At 48.3% G+C, this 23,129-nt stretch overlaps 1 protein-coding gene across 1 annotated transcript in view; it reads left to right on the top strand.

Moving 5' to 3' along the window:
- The window catches only part of LOC119963211, a 680,876-nt gene that overhangs the window by 553,199 nt on the left and 104,548 nt on the right, over positions 1-23,129 (top strand). The window contains exon 19 of the mRNA XM_038791968.1: positions 3,435-3,569. Within this exon, the coding sequence (XP_038647896.1) occupies positions 3,435-3,569 (135 nt within the window). The remainder of the gene's footprint in view (positions 1-3,434; positions 3,570-23,129) is intronic.

The raw sequence follows: 23,129 nt of genomic DNA, 5'->3' as shown, positions 1-23,129 counted from the left end.
CGAGTGTGGCCACGAATAGGAGGAGATCGGAGTACTTTTGGTTATACCGAGGGACGAGACAGGGGTGTCCCTTGTCCCCCTTGCTCTTTGCGTTGGCGATCGAACTCCTGGCCATGGCGTTGAGGGAGTCAAGGAACTGGAGGGGACTGGTGCGGGGCGGGGAGGAGCACTGAGTGTCGCTTTATGCGGATGACTTATTGCTATATGTGGCGGACCCAGTGGGTGGAATGCCGGAGGTGATGAAGATTCTCAGCGAATTTGGGGACTTCTCAGGGTATAAGCTCAACCTGGGTAAGAGCGAGCTGTTCGTCATGCACCCGGGGGACCAGGAGGAGGGGATTGGTAGGCTCCCTCTAAAAAGGGCGGAGAGGAGCTTTAGGTACCTGGGAGTCCAGGTGGCCAGGAGCTGGGGGGCCCTACACAAATTTAACCTTACAAGGCTAGTAGAGCAAATGGAGGAGGAGTTTAAAAGATGGGACATGTTGCCGCTGTCGCTGGCGGGCAGGGTGCAGTCAGTCAAGATGACGATGCTCCCGAGGTTTTTGTTCCTGTTCCAGTGCCTCCCCATCCTTATCACGAAGGCCTTTTTTAGGAGGGTTAACAGGAGTATTACGGGATTTGTATGGGCGCACGGGACCCCGAGGGTGAGAAGGGTGTTTTTGGAACGGGGCAGGGATAGGGGGTGGCTGGCGCTGCCAACGTCTGTGGGTACAATTGGGCTGCCAACGCAGCGATGGTGCGTAAGTGGGTAATGGACGGGGAAGGGGCAGCATGGAAGAGGATGGAGATGGCGTCCTGTGTGGACTCGAGCTTGGAGGCGCTTGTAACGGCGCCATTGCCGCTCCCTCCAACGAGGTATACCACGAGCCCGGTGGTGGCGGCTACACTCAAAATTTGGGGGCAATGGAGACGGCACAGGGGGAGGTGGGGGTCTCGATGGGGTCCCCGATACGGGGGAACCACCGGTTTGTTCCAGGGAGAATCGATGGCTGGTTCCGGAGTTGGCACAGGGCAGGTTTTAGGAGGTTGAGGGACCCGTTTGTAGATGGGAAGTTTGCGAGCCTAGGTGAGTTAGAGGAGAATTTCGGGCACCCCCGGGGAACATCTTTAGGTATATGCAGGTGGTGGGGTTCCCTCTGTTGCCCCCACGTGGGGTCCAGGACAGGGTGCTTTCGGGGGTGTGGGTTGGAGGGGGGAGGATTTCGGACATATACCAAGTGATGCAGGAGGTAGATGAGGCCTCGGTGGAGGAGTTGAAGGGTAAATGGGAAGAGGAGCTGGGTGAGGAGATTGAGGAGGGGACGTGGGCGGATGCTCTGGAAAGAGTGAACTCCTCCTCTTCATGTGCAAGGCTTAGCCTCATACAGTTCAAGGTGCTACATAGGGCTCATGTGACCGGGACGAGGATGAGTAGGTTCTTTGGGGGCAAAGACAGGTGTACTAGGCGCTCAGGGAGCCTAGCGAACCATGCCCATATGTTCTGGGCATGCCCAGTGCTGGAGGAATTTTGGAAGGGGGTAGCAAGCATGGTGTCGAGGGTGGTAGGATCCAGGGTCAAGCCAGGCTGGGGACTCGCAATATTTGGGGTTGCAGTGGAGCCGGGAGTGCAGGAGGCGAAAGAGGCCGGTGTTCTGGCCTTTGCGTCTCTAGTAGCCCGGTGGAGGATTCTTCTTCAGTGGAAGGATGCGAGGCCCCCAAGCGTGGAGGCCTGGATCAACGATATGGCGGGGTTCATCAAATTGGAGAGGGTGAAATTTGCCCTGAGGGGATCAGTACAGGGGTTTTTCAGGCGGTGGCAGCCTTTCCTGGATTTCCTGGCAGAACGGTAGGGAAAAAAGGCCAGCAGCAGCAGCAGCCCGGGGGGAGGGGGGGTCGTTTCGGTGGGTTGGGTTCAAGGGGCGTGTATATGTGTTCTGTGGTTATGACGGGTGTTAATCTCTTCTTTTTGTATTTAACGGGTGGGGAGGGGGGGGGTTGTTCCTTTTGTTTTTCTTAATTGTTAATATTTTTGTTTTTTGTTAATATTTTTTGTTATTGTTATTTTGTGAAAATCTGAATAAAAATTATTTTAAAAAAATAAATAATAAATTCAAACTCAGGTATTAGGTATGGAAAAGGTTGGTTCTTGCCCCATCTAATGTCATCCCCGTCCCTTCTTCACTCAGTCCATATCCAAGTATTTAGCCAAGTTTGTAGTCATTATTTATTGATTTCTCTCTGTTGTTTTAAAATTCATAGTTTATGCAGGTGGAAGATGTGCAGACAGTGTTTGTCATTTTATCTCTTCCTTCTACCCCTTCATTTGTGGTAATATTAAAACAGCAGTGCAAAATAAATAAATGAATTAAATTTGCCTGTGTTTGGCATTACTATTGAAGTGGTGTGCTTTATAACATGTGTTTCAGTCTAGTATTTGGTATTCTTAAACACAAATATTATCACAACACATCCTGCTCCATCCTTTCATTCCTTGCCGTTTAGTCTCCCAGCCTCTTATGAAGCAGATTTCCCTGTGGCCATCTTTCTGCTTAATTTCAGCTAGTATCATATATTGGATACAGGATGGCATGAGGCCATTTGCCCCATTGAGTCCATGTTGGTTCTCTGCATGAAAAATTGAACTAGTCTGATACTTCTGCCTTTTTGCTCTAGTCTGTCAAGTTCATTCTCTTTGGGTGCTTATCAAATTTGCTTTTAAAAACCGCAATTGAATCTTCCTCATTACCCCAGCAGGCAGTATATTTTGGATCCTAACTACTTGCTATATAAAAACGTTTTCCCTCAGGATTCCTTTAGTTCATTTGCCAGTCACCTTGTTTGCCAGTCACCTTAAATATGGGTCTCTGATTCTCAATCCTTCCACCAGCAGAGTTTCTCACTATCTACCCCTCTTGACTCCTCATGATTTCGAAAACCTCTAGAAAATTGCATCTTAACCTTCTCTAAGGAGAACGACCCCAGCTTCTCCAATCTGTCCTTCAAATGAAATCCTTCATTGCCTAAGCCAATAGGAGGACTTCCAAGTTGCGGAGAATGAGCCTACCGATTTAGATGCTATAGTTCCTCTCCTTCCTGCCATCACCCGATCAGCTACTGAAATGGCCTGCATTTAGTGACCCTTTTGCCTGTAAAGGGTTTAAATGATGGCAATAGCAAGAAGCAATTGTGAGTAAAAGCAGAAAATGTAGGCGGTGCACAAGTTGACCAACTTCTGAAAGCCGTTGATTGATGCATTGTGTGTTTGTAACATAAACTAATATTATCAAGGCTATCCAATCCCCTTGAGTTAACCTACTGACCAACTGAACTCCAGAATTTATCATTTCTGTGAACGTATCATCTTCCACCAAAATGTTTTGTGACTTTGTCGTTCTATGAAACATTTCAACCTCACTGTAAACCACAAAGTTGATTTTTTTTTTGCTTGATGACAGAATATGAAGATGTATTTTCAAAGAGAGAGTATTTGAATGAGATGAGTACGAGTGAAATATTAAACTACTTCCAAGATTGTGACAGCTATCCTTCCCAGCGTGAGGTGAAGAAATCTTGGGCTTTAATTAAGAATGGTATGTATAATTCTTCTCGGCTATTTCTCAATCTAAAAGAAGGTAAAGTAAATGACCATTTTGTAAGTCCCCCTCCGTAGAGCTTCAAGAAAGGCTTTCAAACAGGTCTGATCTTCCAGTCTTTAGATGCCAATTTATCCACCTTCTTAAAGAGGATGACAGATATTTTATCGGTGACTCTACAATATGCCACTGATCTTTACAAACTTTGTCTGCAGCAGAGTGATGGGACTGATGTGACACTGGTGCAGGATAGGGACGACGCTGAAAGAGGACTTGGAAGTTGGAACTCCACCCAAAGCGCTCCCACTTCTCAACGTTTTTCCCCACCCACAGCACGTTTTCCTCATGTCTGCGTGGGTCTCACCCGCATAGCCCAAAGATGTGCAGGGTAGGTGGGTTAGGCACACTAAAATTGCCTCTTAATTGGAATTTTTTTTTAAAAATCCACCTGAATTGCTGCTCATACCTGCCTCGGCTTTCCTTGTTGGCAACCCATTTCTTAAGTACAATTTGGAGATAAGTTAAAAACAATTGAAAAAGATTTCATTATGTCTCCTTAGGACATAAAATGCAGCAGTAAATACTAGTCTGATCCAGCATTGACAACACACCTCCATTAAATTTGGGTTTGGGAGATGTTGGAGCCAGGTTGCACCCCTGTTCTAAACCATCAATTATTTTTTTAACCCCACTTGCTCCCAATCCATCTGTTCTTGTGGCTTGCAATTCTCTCCAAAGAGCAAGTGAGTAAGATTCTTTGTGAAACCCCAAATGGAGGACCGAAAAGAGGTTGGCTGACATTAAAAATAGATGGCTAGAAATGGTGCGAGCTCATAATCAGCTAATTCCCAAGAAGTAGTAAAAGTTAAAATCCTGATCGTATTTTTATAAAACATATGGGAAAAGGTTGTGCTGCACACCTGCCATAAATGTTTTGTAGGACTGAACAGCCTCAGCAGTCGTCCTTAAAGGGACCACTGTAAACACAGCCCAAAATGATTTGCAAGTTATACTTTTGTGAAACCAGGAAGAGCATGCGTGCTACACAAAAGTACTGGGGGGGTTGGTGCCCTCCAAACTTTGATTCCCACTGTGTTTCCTCTCACAGCCCCTTCCCAAAACCTATTGGCACTCCACCTCAGAAGGAATTTTTAAGGTTTCAAACCTGCAAATTGCTAGTTTGGATCCGGCTCTATTCAAACGAGGCTCAGGCCTCAAATTACCTCTGAGCTCATTGCTTTTGGAATGGATGAATGTCCAGCCTCCTCCATTGCTTGACTGGCCAAAAATTGAAATCAGTCTGAAGGTCCCGTCCACCACCATAGCATTCTGCACCTTCAGAAGCCTTCTGAAATTTCAGAGTTGTTCCTTCATTTAGGAACACCCTTTATAAGGTGCTGGCACCTGAAAATAATGCTGGCACGAACACAAGAACCCCAATGTTAACATGATTCTAGCTATCGCACACCCAGTGCATTATATGTTGTGTGCTGGGAGTTCCAATTATTTATTTGACTTAGCTGACCTTGCAATTTGGGCCCATCTTCTGTTTTGGTGTACACTGAAAATATAATGGTTTAATCTGTTCCATTTCTTGCAAATTTTTAACGCTATAAGAGGCATTCAATTTGAAGTGCAATGTGTAGAATAGACAAATGATAGTTAGAAGCCTCTTCAAAATTCTTTAAAAATAATTCAATTATACTCTTTGTGTTGTATTTAAGTATATACCCTGCACATAGAAAGCATATGTATGGAGTCATGCTAACAAGGTTCCTTCAAGAAGAGTTGGAAATTGTTCACCTCATGAAAAACAAATACCTGCCAATGCTGGAAATTTGAAATACAAAAGAAAATTTTGGAAATATTAAGCAGGTCAGATAACATCTGCAGAGAGAGAAACAGAGTTAACATTTCAGGTCAATGATCCGATGAAAGGTCATCTCCATGAAATGGTGCCTGATCTGCTGAGTATTTCCAGCATTTACTATTCATTAGTCTGTATCTTTGGAGGATAGCTGCAGTGCAGGAAGTTGGCTCCGTCTGATGCCTTAATTCAGCTGCCACTTAGAGACCATTTGCAGGCTACATAGATACCTGGCAGATCATGAGGAAAAAGCTGTGTGTTATCAGGAGAATTGCTAAATTAATTGTAATCATTTTGTCATGGAAACTTTAAAGGTGTTTCCCCCAAAAACGCCCATGATTGGTTATATGTCTGTGTGTATATCTTACTCTTGGAATGAGTTTTTTAAAAAATTCATTTATGGGATGTGGCCGATGCCATCGGGGCCAACATATATTGCCCATTCTTAATTTCTTAATATCAGTTCCTTGAGCTGAATGGCCATTTCAGAAGGTGTTTTAATAGTTAACCACATTGATGTGGAACTGGAGTCACATGTAGGCCAGACCAGTAAGGATGGCAGAATTTCTTCCCTAAAGGACATGAGTGAACCACATGGTTTTTTACAACGGTCAACAATGGTCATGATCAGACTTTTAATTCCAGCTTTTATTCAATTCAAATTTAAATTTCATCATCTGCCATGGTGAATTTTGAAACCGGGTCCTCAGAGCAGACCCTGGGGGCGGAATTCTCCGCAAGGCCCGACGCCGTCGTGAAACCTGGAGAGGTTCACGATGACGGTCGGAAGCCTCTCCCGGCCCCCTATTCTCCCCTACCCAGGGGGATAGGCGGGCCGTACCGGGAAACTCGGCGACCGGGCCTTGTCCCTGGCTTCAAGGCTTGGCGTGCCAAGATTGACGCCGCAGTGGCTCCTAATGACGTCAGCCGTGCATACGCGGGTTGGACAGCTCAAAACCGCGCATGCGCGGTTGCCGTCTTTTCCCTCAGCCGCCCGCAAGACGTGGCGGCTTGATCTTGCGGGGCGGTGGAGGGGAAAGAGTGCATCCCCTTGAGACGCCGTCCCGACGATCGGTGGGTACCGATCGCGGGCCAGTCCCCTCCCGAACATGGTCGTGGTGCTCGATCCCCGATCTGCCCCCCTTAGGCCCCACACTTACCTGGCGCGCCATGCTCAGGACGGCAGCGACCAGGTGTGGTTGCCGCCGTCGTGAACAGGTCGGGAACGGCAGGCCGCTCGGCCCATCCGGCATGGGCCGAAGTCATGCCACTGGGAGGCCTCTCTCACCGCCGTGGTTTGAACCACCTCTGGTGGCGGCAGGATCGGTGGCGCGAGCTGTCCCCCGGGTCCTGGGGGGGCGCGGGGCGATCGGACCCCGGGGTGTGCCCCCACGGAGGCCAGGCCCGCGATCGGAGCCCACCGATCGGCGGGCGGGCCAGTGCCGTGGGGGCACTCTTTTTCTTCCACCACCGCCACGGCCTCCACCATGGCAGAGGCGGAAGAGAATCCCCAGCGCGCATGCGCCGGTGGTGACGTCAGCGGCAGGTGACGCACCGGTGCATGCGCGAACCGGCGAGGACCTTTCGGCCAGCCCCGGCGGCGGGCATCAAAGGCCATTGTTGCCGGTTTTGGCGACAGTCGGCGTGGTGCCAACCGCTCCGGCGCGGGCCTAGCCCCTCAATGTGAGGGCTTGTCCCCTAAAGGTGCGGAGAATTCCGCACCTTTGGGGAGGCCCGACGCCGGAGTGGTTGGCGCCACTCCGCTACGCCGGGACCCCCTGCCCCGCCGGGTAGGGGAGAATCCCGCCTCTGAAGTGCAAGAAATACACATCTCAGGCCGATGAGGTCACATAGTTAGGTTTCAAAGTCGACACAAAAGGCTTACATCCACTTGAGGACAAGATAGAGGTGATAAAAGGAGTTCCAGCAGCAGGTAATGTGATCCAGTTGACGCCCTTTTTAGAGATGGTCAATTGTGATGGCCATTTTTTACCCAACCTGTCTATAGTTTTGGCGACCCTGCAACCAACTATTGAAGAAGCACCAAGGTTGGAATTGGGAAGATTCCCAGAGTAAGTCTCTTGACCAAGTGAAGCAGGCCCTACAATCGTCAGCCCTTACGTGTCCACTTTAACCCAGACAAATCCATAATAGTCGCATGCAATGCATCGCCTTGTGGTATAGTGGTGGATCTTTTGCATAGGATGGAAGATGGCGTGGAGAGGCCTGTTGCCTTTGCATCCAGAATATTGTCGGATGCCGAAAGGAAACATTCATAGACAGATAAAGAAAGTTTGGCAGTCATTCATGACGTTAAAAAATTCCATCAATATATTTATGTCTGGTACTTGACCTTTGTCTCGGACAGCGCCGGCCCTAGGGTTGCTGGCGCCCCGGGCAAGCTGAACTTCGGCGCCCTTGGGGGGGGGGGGGGGGGGGGGGGGGGGGGGGGGGGGCCCGGAGTGAGCCCGAGGGGGGGGGGCCGGAGTGACCACCGGCGAGCCTGGATCCATCCGCCATGTTTGTGCGGGGCGGCCTGAGGGAGGGCGGCCACCGCGCATGCGCTGGTTGGCACCGGCCCAACTGCGCATGCGCGGTACCCGAGTCTTTTACGCGGCGCCGGGTCTCTGACGCCGGTCACGCACTCCTTCATGGCGCCCCAGGCGACTGCCCGAGTTGCCGGTACCTTGAGCCGGCCCTGGTCTCGGACCAGAAGCCATTACTTGGCCTCTTCCGTGAGGCTAAACTGGTTCCGCCGATCACATCGACCAGCATGCAAAGATGGGCATTGTTGTTGACTGTATATTCTGATACTTTTCAACACAGAGCTTTAAACCGGCTTCCACTTTCACAGATGATATCTGAGCCTCTCATTCCACAGGAGATCGTGCTAGCTCTGAATGTTCTCAACACTCTGCCCATTTATCTGTCCACATCAAGACATTGACTAACAGGGACCCGGTTTTATCGAAGATAAAAAGGATGGTTCTCAGTGGCTGGCATTTTGATAAGTCAGAGAAAATCTGGCCCTACTTACATTGTCGGAATGAAATTACCTGTGAAGACGCAGTTCTTTTGTGGGGATGCAGAGTGATAGTGCACCCCCCTGGGGCAACAATCACAACTCCAAGACTTTCACACGGTGCATCCTGGCCAAATAAAGATGAAGTTGTCGGTGGCCACATTCGATGGCCAGGAATAGTCAGCCATTGTGAGCTTTGCCAGACGCAGCAGACCCTTCCACCAGCAGCTACACCCTTGGGAGTGGCCAGGCCACCCATGAACGAGGTTCCACATCAATTCTGCGGGCCCTTTTATGGGAATTATATTTTAATTGTTGCAGACGCCCTCTCAAAAAGGTTTGGATGTCCCAACTCATGCGCTCAATGACTTGGTCAACCCCGGTCGATGGAACTAGTCTTGTGTTGATCTGTAATATAAAGTTCTTCCTTTGTTAATAAATCACCTTTGTGATTTAACACTGCTTCGTGGCATTACCTCGCACCACAACAAGGAGGTTGTCAGAGTTTCTTCCCTGCATTCTCCTCCTATTTCTAGGATGTTGTTAATCTCTAGTCTTTTGCTCTTTATGTCCAGGTGTTTCTTTCGCAAACACTGTCCACTGATCTGAAACGCATACTCTGCACCCATTGTTTTTCCTCTTTTATTAACATTTCTTTCTTCCCTTATTTGTTTATGCCTGTTGTGTTTTTTAAAGTTGGATAAAGTGACAAAGAACTTTGTGTCAGCGATTTATTCTCTGAGATTCCAATGTTTATCAAGTGCAAAGCCACACTATTCACAATATGAAGGGAGAAAATTGTGCTTTTTCGCATAAACTATTTTAAACCGAAATGCGATAGATCTATGAAAATCAAGTCAATTAGAAAAAGGATTCTAAAGGTGGATAATATATGCTAATACATGCTAATGACGCGGGTTAGCATTTTTTAAGCTTCTGCAGCTGAAATGCATGAAAACTAATAGTCAAAATATCGTGGGAGGAGGGAAAGAAAAGGTGTTATCTGAACTCCAAAGTGGAGAAAATTTGCACTGTGGAAGCAACAACAAGCCTAACAGCTGAGAAACCAAATGTGTAATAATATAACCAACAAGCAGCAGAGAAAAGAGGTGTGATTTAAAAAACGTCATTCAGCTGCAGGGTGACCATTCCTGTGTAATGTGCTAATGGTATTTTCACACAGAAAATCAAACAAGTATCATAGCTAACTAATCAATTGAAACATTAAAGTGTAACTCCATTATTTAAGGAAAAAGAGAGAAACCTGGAAATTGTAGCCTGCTAAGTCTAACATCTGTTGTGGGGAAGTTATTGGAATCTGTAACGAAGGGTAGAACAACTGAGCACTTAGAGCAGGGGTGGGCAAACTTTTCCGTGCAAGGGCCACATTCAGAAATTCACAATTTTAAAGGGCCGCATAGTATATTAAGTAAAATAATTACTTCACCCGGTTATGATTCTGGGCGCCTCATGTAGAACATAGAACAGTACAGCACAGAACGGGCCCTTCGGCCCTCGATGTTGTGCCGAGCAATGATCACCCTACTCAAGTCAACGTATCCACCCTATACCAGTAAGTAACCCAACAGCCCCCCCCCCCCCCCATTAACCTTTTTTTAAAAATGACTTGGTGGGCCGCATAAAAACCTTTGGCGGGCCGCATGCGGCCCGCGGGCCGTAGTTTGCCCACCCCTGACTTAGAGGGAGCGAACGTGCATTTGTTTAGTGTAGGCCATGTCTTTTTTTGAGAAATAATTAAAATAGTGGATAGGGGCGTATCTATGGTGTAGTTTGTGTGGACTTCGAGAAGATATTCGCTAACGTTTAAGAGACTGTTAACTCCAAGTAAAGTTGATGAAATTGAAGGCAAACTAATTGACCAGGTTGGGGAATTAGTTAAGAGGTAGAAAACAGAGAGTAGTGATAATGAGCATTTACTCAGATTGAAAGAACTTAACTGGTGTCTCACAAAGATTTGTGTTCGGGCCCCAACTTTTCACTGCATTTATTGAGGACTTGAGTAATGCAGTAAACGGTCATATACCCAAGTATTTTTTTAAACTTTTTACGCAGGATGTGGGCATCATTGGCTCAGCCAACTTTTATTGCCCATCCCTAATTGCTCTTGAGAAGGTGCTGGTGAGCCGCCTTCTTGAACAGCAGCAGTCCGTGTGGTGTAGGTACACCAATTGTGCCATTAGGAAGGGAATTCCAAGATTTTGACCCAGCAACAGTGAAGGAATGGATAGGAATGGAATGAATATAGTTCCAAGTCAGGATGATGAGTGACTTGCAGGTGGTTGTTTCCCCATGCGTCTGCTCCCCTTGCCCTTCCTGGTGGTAGAGGTTGCAAGGTGCTGTCAAAGGAACCTTGGTGAGTTGCTACAGTGCATCTTGTAGATGGTACACTATGCTTTGGTGGTGGAGGGAGTGAATGCTTAAGGTGGTGGTTGGGTCGCTAATCAAGCAGGATGCTTTTTCCTAAGTGATGTTGCACCAGAGTGTTGTTGGAGCTGCACTAATCCAGACAAGTGGAGAGTATTCCATCACACTCCTGACTTGTGCCATGTAGATGTTTGACAGACTTTGGGAGTTAGGATGTGAGTTACTGTCCACAGAATTCCCATCCTCTGACCTGCTCTTGTCGCCACAGTGGGCGCGATTCTCTGCTCCGACGGCAGAGTGTCAGCGCCGGCGTCAAAATGGGAGTGTTTCACTCCGCGGTCGGCGCCCATTCCGGGACCCCATTCTGGCCAGACAAGGGGGCTAGCAGGGGAGCGGCAGGAAGCGCGGGGGTGTGGCCTCAGAGCAGCGTCAGAGACGCGGCACCATGCAATGGATGCTCCTGGACGCCATTGAGGAGAGGAGGGGGCGTCTGTACCCTGGACCCAGCCAGAGGGTCCCACCCAATGTGGCTCGTCGTCAGTGGAGGGAGGTGGGCGTGGCCGTCAGTACATTGTGCAATAATCAGCGAACATCCTCACTTCTGACCTTATGATGGAAGGGAGGCCATTGATTAAGCGCTGAAGATGGTTGGGCCGAGGACGCTACCCTGAGGAACTCCTGCAGTGATGTCCTGAAACTGAGATGATTGACCTCCAACCATCACAACCGTCTTCCTTTGTGCCAGGCATGAGTACAACCAACGGAGAGTTTCGCCCCTGATTCCCATTGACTCCAGCTTAGCTAGGGCTCCTTGATGCCATACTGGGCCAAATGTTGCCTTGGTGTCAAGGGCAGTCACTCTCATCTCACATCTGGCATCCAGCTCTTTTGTCCATGTTTGAACCGAGGCTGTAATCAGATCAGGAGTTGAATGACCCTGGCAGAACCCAAACTGAGCATCCGTGACCACGTTATTGCTGAGTAGTGCCGCTTGATAGCACTGTTGATGACTTCTTCCATCATTCTGCTGATGATGGAGAGTCGGGCGATAATTGGCTGGGTTGGATTTGTCCTGTTTCTTGTGTACAGAACATTCTGGGCAATTTTTCATGTTGCTGGGCAGATGCCAGACTGTAGCTGTACTGGAGCAGCACATCTCTGGGTGCGGCAAGTTCTGGACCACAAGTCGTCAGTACTATTACCGGAATATTGTCAGGGTCCATAGCCTTTGCAGTATCCAGTGCCTTCAGCTGTTTCTTGACATCATGTGGAGTGAATCGTATTGACTAAAGACTGGCATCTATGATGCTGGGAACCTCCAGAGGAGACCGAGATAGATCATCCACTCGGCATATTTGGCTGAAGATTGTTGCGAATGCCTCAGCCTTGTCTTTTGCACAGATGTGCAGGGCTCCTCCGTCATTGAGTTTGGGAATATTTGTGGAGCCTCCTCCTCCAGTGAGTTTTCCACCACCATTCATCCCTGGATGCGGCAGGACTGCAGATAGGGTTTTCAGCAATTGTAATCCATTGAATGTCAAGGGGTAATGTCAAGATTGTCTCTTGTTCGAGATGGTCATTGCCTGATACTTTTGTGGCACAAATGTTACTTGCCACTTATCAGTCCTAAGCCTGGATATTGTCTGGGTCTTACTGCATGTGGACATGGACTGTTTCAGTATATGAGGGATCACAATTGGTGCTGAACATTCTATCGTCATCAGCAAACATCCCTACTTCTGACCTTGAAATGGAGTGATGGTAATTGCTGAAACAGCGGATGATAAAAAAAATTGTTGATATAGCAAATAATGCAGATGACTACATAGAACCACAAAGTGACAATGAATAAATGAGTGTGCAAAATTGTGACAGATTTATTTCAATGCTGTTAAGTATAAAATTGCCTATTTTAAATCCAAAAGCGGATCTGACTGATTTTTAAATAGTGCAAGACAAGGAATATTGATTCTAAAGGGATTTTGGGTGAAAAATTGGGCTTGGTAGTGGTAGCATAATTTTTTGGGATGTAATAAGTGCCGTTAGACGTCCAAAATAGTGTTCAAGACACGTGCACACTTCTCACATGAAGCACATTGGCCACCATCTTGATAAAGGTGTCAGCAAACATATACTTAACGTCTTTGTGATTAATGTAGGAATTTTAAATAGATATATATGTATGATGTGTCTATTTCAGAAATGTTGTTGAAAGAACTTGGGTAAACGTATCAGATTATATGTCTCCTAAAGTTGTGCTGATGGAGTTAACAGCTGGGCAAGCTGTGTTGTCACTCGTTTGAGGGGTGAAGGGGGCGGCAGGGGCTAGGTCTGTTTTTAGTTTCGCTTTCAGCCCTGCCCTGTGTCTGTTGTTTTTAGTTTCATTTTTAGAGTTCTGCTCTGGCTTCTGAGGGCAGGAGGTGTGTTTCTCAGATTGACTTCTGAAAGCTTCTCTCCCAAGGACTTTTAAGACACTGAGTGTTAACTTTATTAATAAGTGGCATTTGACCTGTGTGCAGATTTTGCTAATTGAATTTTAGAAGTCGACGGGGGAAATAGCTCAGAGACGTTTCCTTATTTTTTAAAAGGACTGTTTAACTGTTAATTGAAAAGCTGTTTTTTCCTTGGCTATCAATTGGGTTTTCCTTGGCTATCAGTTGGATAGTGTGGAGTCTGGAAAAGCATGAGGGATCTGAGAGGAAGCGTTATAAAGGTAACACGGGTTTAAAAATACCTTACGCCCAATATTCCTGGCTCAGAAATCTGCTGGATTTATACACCGCTAATTTACTGAAAGCAAAGAAGAAATTCACCCCCAATTCTTTGGCATTCTCACCTGTAACCGAAGGCAGACCTTTCTCTCCTGCACTCATATTTTTTGCTTGACTGCATGTATTGCATCCTGTTTTCAAAAGCCAGACTACCTTTTGGTGTCTGTCTTTCTCTACTTCGTTTAAGCACCTCCATTGACCCTTTCTCCTTCGCAGGCCTTGCTGCCCTTCAACCCCTTTAGGGTGTGCTGCTTCCTCTTCTTCTCTACTCTCTATCTGCAGAAGAGTCTCCATCTGGCCGAATAATGATGTGTTCACCTTAAAGTTTGTTTTCTGTAAGTTTGTCAGTGGAAATCACTCCTGAAGCAAGTAAACGTTCCTCACAGTTTACAAATTGAAAAATTGTTGCTGTCTCGTCCAGTTCCTAATAGAAATTGAGGTCTATTCCGGGTACCGTAACATCTTGCAGAAAATGTCAGAGTAAGCAGGCATGACCCAGTCACGGTACAAGAATGGACTGATGTCAGTTCTGTCATTTTGGAACTGCATGCTCTCTGTTCTCTTGATCTCGTCAGCTGAACACCTATTAACCAGCAGGAAGGATACCCAACCCCCCCCCCCCCCCCCCCCCCCCCCCCCCCCCCCCCCCCCCCCCCCCCCCCCCCCCCCCCCCCCCCCCCCCCCCCCCCCCCCCCCCCCCCCCCCATTCCATCAGCCTTATTTAACGGGTTAGTTACTGCTTCTTTTGGCTGTTGGTACAATTTCAAATAATGTTGATGCTTTTCATAGTTGTTTTGTTCGTATACAAAGAGTGGTGAGGCAAGCGCTGGAAGTATTTTTTGCTGACTTCAAGAAATTATTTTGCACAAACCACTGGCCCCCATACATGTGTGTCCCAATGGGCTTTCTTGTTGGAAATCAATGAACAGGACTCTGCATATGAGTAGAAACCATGCAGAACAGGACACGTTTCATGAAGAGCAAGAAGAGTGGTGGAGGGAGGTCTCTCTTTGGGAAGCCATATCTGCCAGGATGTGCAGGGAGAACATTTCTGATTTGACCGCAGTGAGGAACTAGGTTTGAGACATTCCCACTTCCAAAGGATCCTCATTGAAATCTGCCAAAATCTGTCGCCACATTTCCAGCCTCGGAAGTAACTATGGCTTTGTGGCTTATGTGTTTATATGTAGTATCAAGGAGCCCTAAAAAAATGGAAGTTACTATGAATCAGGGAGAAATCTCTCCACTAATTAGAATCAGACCTAGTATAAAGTCAATAAGGCAAATTCAACCGTACTCTCCAGTTGTCAAAACAGAACCCTCCATTGAGAAACTTAGTTTATGAAATTAGGCTTTCATCCAAGCATGCAGAATAAGGCCATCCACTCATACGGAAAGAGTTCTTACACTTAGCCTCATTATTGCTTGACCAACATGTTTATGTGCTTATAATAAACTCTGCTTTCTGTAATCTATTTTGTCAATGTGTCAATATTTGTTTGGGCATGATTAAGAGGTGTGAAGTATTTGAAGCCTCTGTTATTGTTAAATTAGTAGCCTTTCTGATTCAACTGTATGAACAACACTTTTTTAAAAAAAAGGAAGATTTGTGATGTTTTTTTCTGAGCAATTCCACACATGCCATTGCTACTATATGATTAATTGGTCCTGTATATAAATATACTGGGTTAATAGGTGTAGAAGGCCTTGGGTTGGCATGAAGGATACCAGGGGTCATGGGATGGTAAGCGGGGGAGGCATGAGTTGGCATGGGGGCTATTAGATGCCATCAGGGTGGGTGCGAGAGGGCATGTGTTGGAATAGGATGGCAATGGGGGACATGGAAAGGACATGAAGTAACATCTTTTGAATTTACTTTTCCAAAAGTCCCAGAAACCAGTCTACATGGATCATCTTGAGGGGCTGAGAACCACATACCATGGTAGAGTTTCGCCCGACTCATGAATATTGCAGAGGGTTCGAAGATGCCTATCTCAGCATTGCAGCCAGTTAGGTCAGAAGTGCAGAGTTTGGGCTTGTGATCCGCACCCTTATACTGGCCAACAACAACTAGGGTGCCAAGAATACAGTGGGCTTCCCAAATGGCTGGAGTCGTTCTGACTCCATGAAAATTACCTTTCTTACCAAGCATCAGGTGATTAGAGAAGCCTCAGATGATCACAATATGAGAGACTGCCCATGAATATCGGTGGGAGACTATGGAGAGAGAAGATTTAAGGAAACCACTGATAGGACCAAGCTTAGGTTTTGTCATTCAGAAGACATTTATTCATTTAATTCTGTTCTGTTTCTGTGGGCCAAATTATAAAGGAAGGCAATCTTATCGTGCATTGATGTGAAAGCCCTTTTGATTGCTGTCAGATGCTCTCTAAGTAGATAGAAAATGAATCCAGTTGATTTGGATATTTTTGGATTGCACCTTGGAACTTTCCCTATGTTGCCTTGCTGTGATTTATAAGATTATGGATTTGACTGCACTCAGTTAAGAGGTGTCAGTAACCTGAAAATTGCTTGTCCATAATATTCATTGGGATCTTACCTTACAGTGATCCATGGTAGAGACTGAAGTGATCCAATACCATAATGGTTGAGGGAGGGCTGGCCACCTTCAAAGTCACCGAAAGAGGAAACATTTTATGCAGATCATTATCTTCCTGCAGAAATAATGTTTAAACGCTTCAGATTTTGCAGCTCACAGACCCCTCACTTCAGGTGATTCTGTCAGTTGCTCACTTTATCTCAGTCTAATTTACCCAGAGTTCATTGCACTGCGAATCCCAGAAACTAGTAGCATCTACATCACTGGATGTTGCTCTGACATAACGCAAATAAAAAAGGCAGTGCAGTTGATATTGTGTATATGGATTTCAAAAGGCTTTCAATACAGTATTAGGCGTATTAAATGCCCGTGGGATAAAAGGATGGCTACAAGACTGGCTCAGTGTTAGAAAACAGAAAGTTGTGGCGCTTCTCAGACTGAAGGGGGGATATACAGTGGAGTTTGCAGCGGTTCAGGACTGCAACCACTGCTGTTTTTCTTAACCTCATGTCAATGTTATTAATGTTTATCGGGCGCAATTTTGAACTTTGCAGATGACACAAAAGGAGAAGTGTAGAAACAGTGAGAAAGATGTTTGTAAAATTTATTTTTCCACATTTGCCAGCTAATCCAGCATTTATTGCCCGTCCTAATGCCCTTTAAGATGATAGTGAGCCACCTTCTTGAACCACTGCAGGACCCATAGCGCTGTTAGGAAGGCGGTTCCAGGATTTTGACCCAGCGACAGTGAAAGACCGGTGATATAGTTCCAAGTCAGGATGGTGTGTGAAGGAAACTTGCAGGTGGTGCTGTTCTAATAATGGATTCCAAAAGGACAGAGGCTAGAGGAATAAGCACATACATGACAAGTGATATTCCACAAAGAATGGTATGAGGAAACACACTTTGAGAGCACTTTGGGCAGCAGGGTAGCATGGTGGTTAGCATAAATGCTTCACAGCTCCAGGGTCCCAGGTTCGATTCCCGGCTGGGTCACTGTCTGTGTGGAGTCTGCACGTCCTCCCCCTGTGTGCGTGGGTTTCCTCCGGGTGCTCCGGTTTCCTCCCACAGTCCAAAGATGTGCGGGTTAGGTGGATTGGCCATGCTAAATTGCCCGTAGTGTCCTAATAAAAGTAAGGTTAAGGGGGGGTTGTTGGGTTTACGGGTATAGGGTGGATACGTGGGTTTGAGTAGGGTGATCATGGCTCGGCACAACATTGAGGGCCGAAGGGCCTGTTCTGTGTTGTACTGTTCTATGTTCTATGAGAGCAAGATTGAGAGAAGACAGTATAGGTCAAATTGCACAATGTAGTTTCATGAGCAGACAGACTTGGGGGGTTTGTGCAAAGAATGCAGAACAAAGCAGTTGAGAAAGCTAGACTTATAAATAGAGACATGGAGTTCAAAATTCAGGAAGTTATGCCAAAACATATATAAAATAGTTTGGGCACAGCTGGAGGATTATGTTCAATTCTAAGCAGCACACTTTACGACTGAATTGAAGGCTTGGAGAATATACAGGAGGGATGTTTAAATATTTCGAGGATTGCGTTGTTACATTTACATGAATAGACCTGAGAAGCTGGGGTTTTTTCACCTTAGAATAGAGAAGGTGAGCTAAGATAGAATATACAAGACCGAGGGTCGCTAATCAAAGACTGCTGATTTAAGTCAAAAGAACCAGAGGTAGCATGATGAATATCATTTTTACCAATGAGTGGTTAGAATTTGGAATGTGCTACTTGCTGGGGTGGTGAATGCAAATGCATTAGTAGCTTTTAATTAATTAGATTGCTAGCACTGACTAGACGGGATGAATGGCCTCCTGTTATGATTCTATGAAACCAGTGAAACCAGACTTGGGGGTTGGATAGTGTGGAGTCTGGAAAAGCATGAGGGATCTGAGAGGAAGCGTTATAAAGGTAACACGGGGTATAAAAATACCTTGCGCCCAATATTCCTGGCTCAGAAATCTGCTGGATTTATACACCGCTAATTTACTGAAACCAAAGAAATTCACCCCCAATTCTTTGGCATTCTCACCTGTAACCGAAGGCAGACCTTTCTCTCCCTGCACTCATATTTTTGCTTGACTGCATGCATTGCATCCTGTTTTCAAAAAGCCAGACTACCTTTTTGGTGTCTGTCTTTCTCTACTTCGTTTAAGCACCTCCATTGACCCTTTCTCCTTCGCAGGCCTTGCTGCCCTTCAACCCCTTTAGGGTGTGCTGCTTCCTCTTCTTTTCTACTCTCCATCTGCAGAAGAGTCTCCATCTGGCCGAATAATCCCCAACACATGTTTAATTGGATTGCTGAGGTGCAGACTGACTGATGTTTTGGCCTCTTTGAGCCTCTTTAAAACCAGAAGCCTCCTTACCAAAAATACATTTTTAAGAAAATGGCTCTGACAACAATAAGACAAAGCCTAAGCAGTGAGTATACACTCCTACCTCCACACTCTTTGCTCCTTCTGCAGCTCTATATCTCACCCTGGAGAGAGAAACTGCTCACTGTGAGGTCCCCACCTGCCCATGCCACCCATGCGCTGCCTGAAAATAGCACAAGCTGATTAAAATAGCAGCGCATTGCCTCTTCAATTAGTTCAATTTTCCTTTTAATTGAAGTCGGGCGGGCTGCCAAATTTTGGGTCTGCCTGCCTTCTGAAATCTCATCATGTGGCCTCATGATGTTGGTACCTCCCCCCATGTCATCACAATCTATTTTACGACACGCCGAGAGTGTTATACATCCACCCCATGCCCAAAAATCAGCCCTTGTATTCCATATGGAATACAAGTTGTTGTGGTTGAACGCAAGTGCCAGAATGTTGCATTTCTCCAATGAACAGGCACCCGAACCGGAAGCTCATAAAATTGTATGAGACGACATTGGGCACACGTCCCAACGTCATCGTACACTCATGCGATATTTTGGTTGACGGGTGTCAGCTGCATGCCTACTGATAATTGGGTAGCCAGTTAAGAGCATAAAAAGTCCAAGTGACTGGAATTTTATGTTGCCCGTGCATAGGCAACACCAGCTGGCGGCCATTCTGTTTTTTCACTTTTCTCATCGAAGGACGGGATAAAAGGGGGCCGGAGCAGGCAGCAAGGTGGCACAGTGGTTAGCACTGCGGCCTCATAGCGCCGGGAACCCAGGTTTGACCCCGGCCCCGGGTCACTGTCCGTGTAGAAACCCCCCGTGTCTGCATGGGTCTCACCCCCACAGCCCAAAGATGTGCAGGTTAGGTGGATTGGCCTTGCTAAATTGCCCCTTAATTGGAACCATTTTTATAAAGGGGGCGGGAGAGTTTGCTGTAGCATTACTGTTAAGATTCCAGACCTTTTTCCTGGTCTGTGAAGATTGCGTTTACCTAACATAGACAGGCTACCAACACTTGTAATAGTACAACTCTATTTTATTTAACTAAGAGCTGTTAAACATACTTGCACTGTGGGTCGACACTATGTTAGATTGACTGAAGACCTATGCCTAACCTGACCAGCCTATACTGCTAGCATATGGTAGATGTTTCTGCTACTGACCGTGGGCTCTGTCTGTCTCAGAGGCTGCATCCCGAATGAGCGGGAAAACTAGTGCCCTCTTCTTTATAGTGACCGTGCCCTATCTGGTGATTGACTGCTGTGTTGTGTGTGTTGATTGGTCTTGCAGTGTGTCAGTCAGTGTGTGTCCCTGCACCATCATATACTGATGTGTATATTATGACAACAACCTCTGTAATAAAGTTTGCTTACCCTACCATCTATCAGAAGAAACTGGTCAGGCCTGTGCCTATGAAAAACATGAAGGACGCTCAGGGAATTAAAACACAATACTTATCTTTAGAAGATTTGCAAGCAAGGAACATAACATAAAATGGCTGGCACAGGTACTCAGAAACATACCATTATTTTGATGAAGTGAACAAAATGATGAAAACCCATCCTGTGCTCACGGTGCCTTAAACGTAAGCTTGCAAGTTCTATGTCTTGGTGCCCACCCCTCCCCTCTTTTGGCACCAGTATTGGAGGCAGATTTTTACTCTGTTGTCCTGTCAACCCTGATGACTTTGTGGTCATCCTCTAACCAATGGGGTCTGGGAGACCGCCCAGTTCACCTGACAGGCACCGAGCAGAGAGACTAGGGGCGAAATTCTCCGCCCCCACGACGGGTGGGAGAATAGCGGGAGGGCCTTCCCGACATTTTTCCCCGCCCTCCCGCTATTCTCCCACCCCCGCCCGCCGAAGTCCCGACCCGAATCGCTGCCGCCGTTTTTTACGGCCGCAGCGATTCACAGCTGTTAGATGGGCCGAAGTCCCAGCCCTTTCCGCCGTTTCACGAACGGCAAACACACCTGGTCTTGCCGTTCGTAAAAACGGCGTCACCAACTCGCTTTTATAACCAGGGCACCGATTGGCATGACGGCAGTAACCACGGCCGTGCCAAGGGTGCCATGGCCCGCGATCGGTGGGCACCGATCGCGGGCAGCGGGCCCGATGCCCCGCACTACTTGTCCTTCCGCCGCCCCGCAGTATCCATTCGCGGGGCGGCTGAGGGCAACCCGGCCCGCGCATGCGCGGGTTTCGCGCAAAAACGCGATGACGTCACCCGCGCATGCGCGGGTTGAGGCTTCCAAACTGCGCATGCACGGCTGACGTCATATGACGCGTCAGCCGGCGCTAACTCCGGTAAGCGGCTTAACGAAAATCGTTAAGCCGTCTTGCCGGAGCCTACGGCGTCGGGCTGCTAGCCCCGACCGGGGGACCAGAATCGGTCCCCCGTCGGGAAGGGGCGCGCTGCCGTAAAACCTGCCCGGGTTTTACGGCAGCTTTACGATTTCTCCCGTTTTGGGAGAATCTCGCCCTAGGCGTCTCATCCATCTTTCACACTGACAATTGCCTCCAGAGGTTACAGCCTGGATGTGGGCTGGTCGCCTGAGCATAACCTATGGAACCCCTAATTCCACTCCTGAAGCTGCCTCTCAGAGTCATCGTCTCTCAAAGGAGGAGGCTGTATGCTGGATGATCAGGGTCAATGCAGTCCTCAGCTTTACATGGACTCCTCCATGACAGAGGGCGTGGGATGCAGACTCTCTGGGATCTTCCACCAGATATTCCCGTCCATCCCGCTAGACATGCGCATCTGACGGCTGAGGGACGACTCCAGAGGTTTGTCATCTGTCTCAAACACCGCATGTCCCTGGTCTCCAGCACTTCCTCCAACAGCTGGCTCCCTGGGAACCGTCTGCCTCAACCAGCTCCTCATGCAAGATGTGCCGTGCCCTACCCACAATGCACAGCTACCTGAGCTGACGAACTGAAGACCACCACTTGCTTGTATTGATGTTGGTGACTGGTAGCAATAGATGGCGTGACACGGGTCATCTTCCTTTGGTGTCAGTGGAGGGTCCTTGGGGTCCTGGGTGCCTCTGGAGGATGGTACATTTGAGGGAGAAAGCCATTAAATCAGTGGAATCAATCATTACAGTCAATGTGCATGCTAGGTGGGCTGGTGGAACTGTGGGCAGCAGCATCATGGTGGCACTGTCGTTACTGAATCACTGGGAACTCTTGCTGAGAACTTCTCATTTAAGATGAAAAGACCACACATTGCACTCTCCACCAGTCTCGCATCTGTCCACCTTCCTCCTAGATGCCTTCCTCTCCGTGACCTGATGACCTTGGTGCGCACTCGCACTCAAGCTCGAGGGTGTCAGTCTCAAAGTTTCTAAGGATGAGCAGGTTGGGCACGCTGCCCCCTGTTCATGTGCTCAACAAACTATGTCTGCTGTTCTCCTGCACGGACAAAAGTGCATTCATCAGCCCCATCCTCTACCTGCAGCACAATACCAACCTCGCACTCAGCACCCACACACACACACACACTGCCACCACACACCCTGAGAAACTGGTTGAGCTGCCTCTCAGATTGATGCACCTTAACCCTTTGTGGTGGGAAAAAGGAAAACTCAGAAACAATGGGCGAGGATTCTCCGACTCACGACGGGTCGGAGAATAGCGGGCGTCGGAAATTTTTACGGCGACGCTGTTCCGACGCCCTCCCGCTATTCTCCGAACCCCGCAAATTGTCGGAGTCCGCGTTTCCCGACAAACGCCTCCTTCCCGCCCCTGACACGACCAGAATCGCCACTGAGAGCCTCCCCGCTATTCACCGGCCCGATGGGCCGAAGTCCCGACGTCATGGCGCCCTGTTTGGACGTCGTGAAACACACCTGCTTTTTAAATTCGTCAACCAGTCGGCCTGGCTGACGACTGCTTGGAGGAGGTCAGGGCACCACTCTGCGCACCGCTCAGCGCACCGTTCAGCGCACCGCTCGAGTCTGGCCACAACGGGGAAGGCATCCCTGGGAACGGGAGGGGGTCCAGAGCGGGGGCAGGTAGTGGGGGAGGAGACGGGGGAGGCAGTGGGGGGAGAACGGGATGGGGCAGTGGGAGAGACGGAGGGGGCAGTGGGGGATACGGAGGGTGGCAGTGGGTTAGAGCGAGGGGGCAGTGGGGGAGACGGAGGTGTCAGTGGGGGGAGACGGAGGGGGCAGTGGGGGGAGACAGGAGGGGCAGTGGGGAGGGGGCAGTGGGGGGGACGAGGGGGCAGTGGGAGACGGAGGGGGCAGTGGGGGCGAGACGGAGGGGCAGTGGGGGAGACGGAGGGGGCAGTGGGGAGGACGGAGGGGCAGGCAGTGGGGGAGACGGAGGGGGCAGTGGGGGAGACGGAGGGGGCAGTGGGGGAGACGGAGGGGGCAGTGGGGGAGACGGAGGGGGCAGTGGGGGAGACGGAGGGGGCAGTGGGGGAGGAGGAGGGGGCAGTGGGGGAGAGGGGGGGCAGTGGGGGAGACGGAGGGGGCAGTGGGGGAGACGGAGGGGGCAGTGGGGGAGACGGGGGAGGCAGTGGGGGAGACGGGGGGCAGTGGGGGAGACGGAGGGGGCAGTGGGGG

The sequence above is a fragment of the Scyliorhinus canicula genome, chromosome 3, assembly GCF_902713615.1.
Source record: "Scyliorhinus canicula chromosome 3, sScyCan1.1, whole genome shotgun sequence".
Lineage (NCBI taxonomy): Eukaryota > Metazoa > Chordata > Chondrichthyes > Carcharhiniformes > Scyliorhinidae > Scyliorhinus > Scyliorhinus canicula.
Note: the sequence above shows the minus strand (reverse complement) of the source record. Positions and strands in the feature narration are given on the sequence as shown.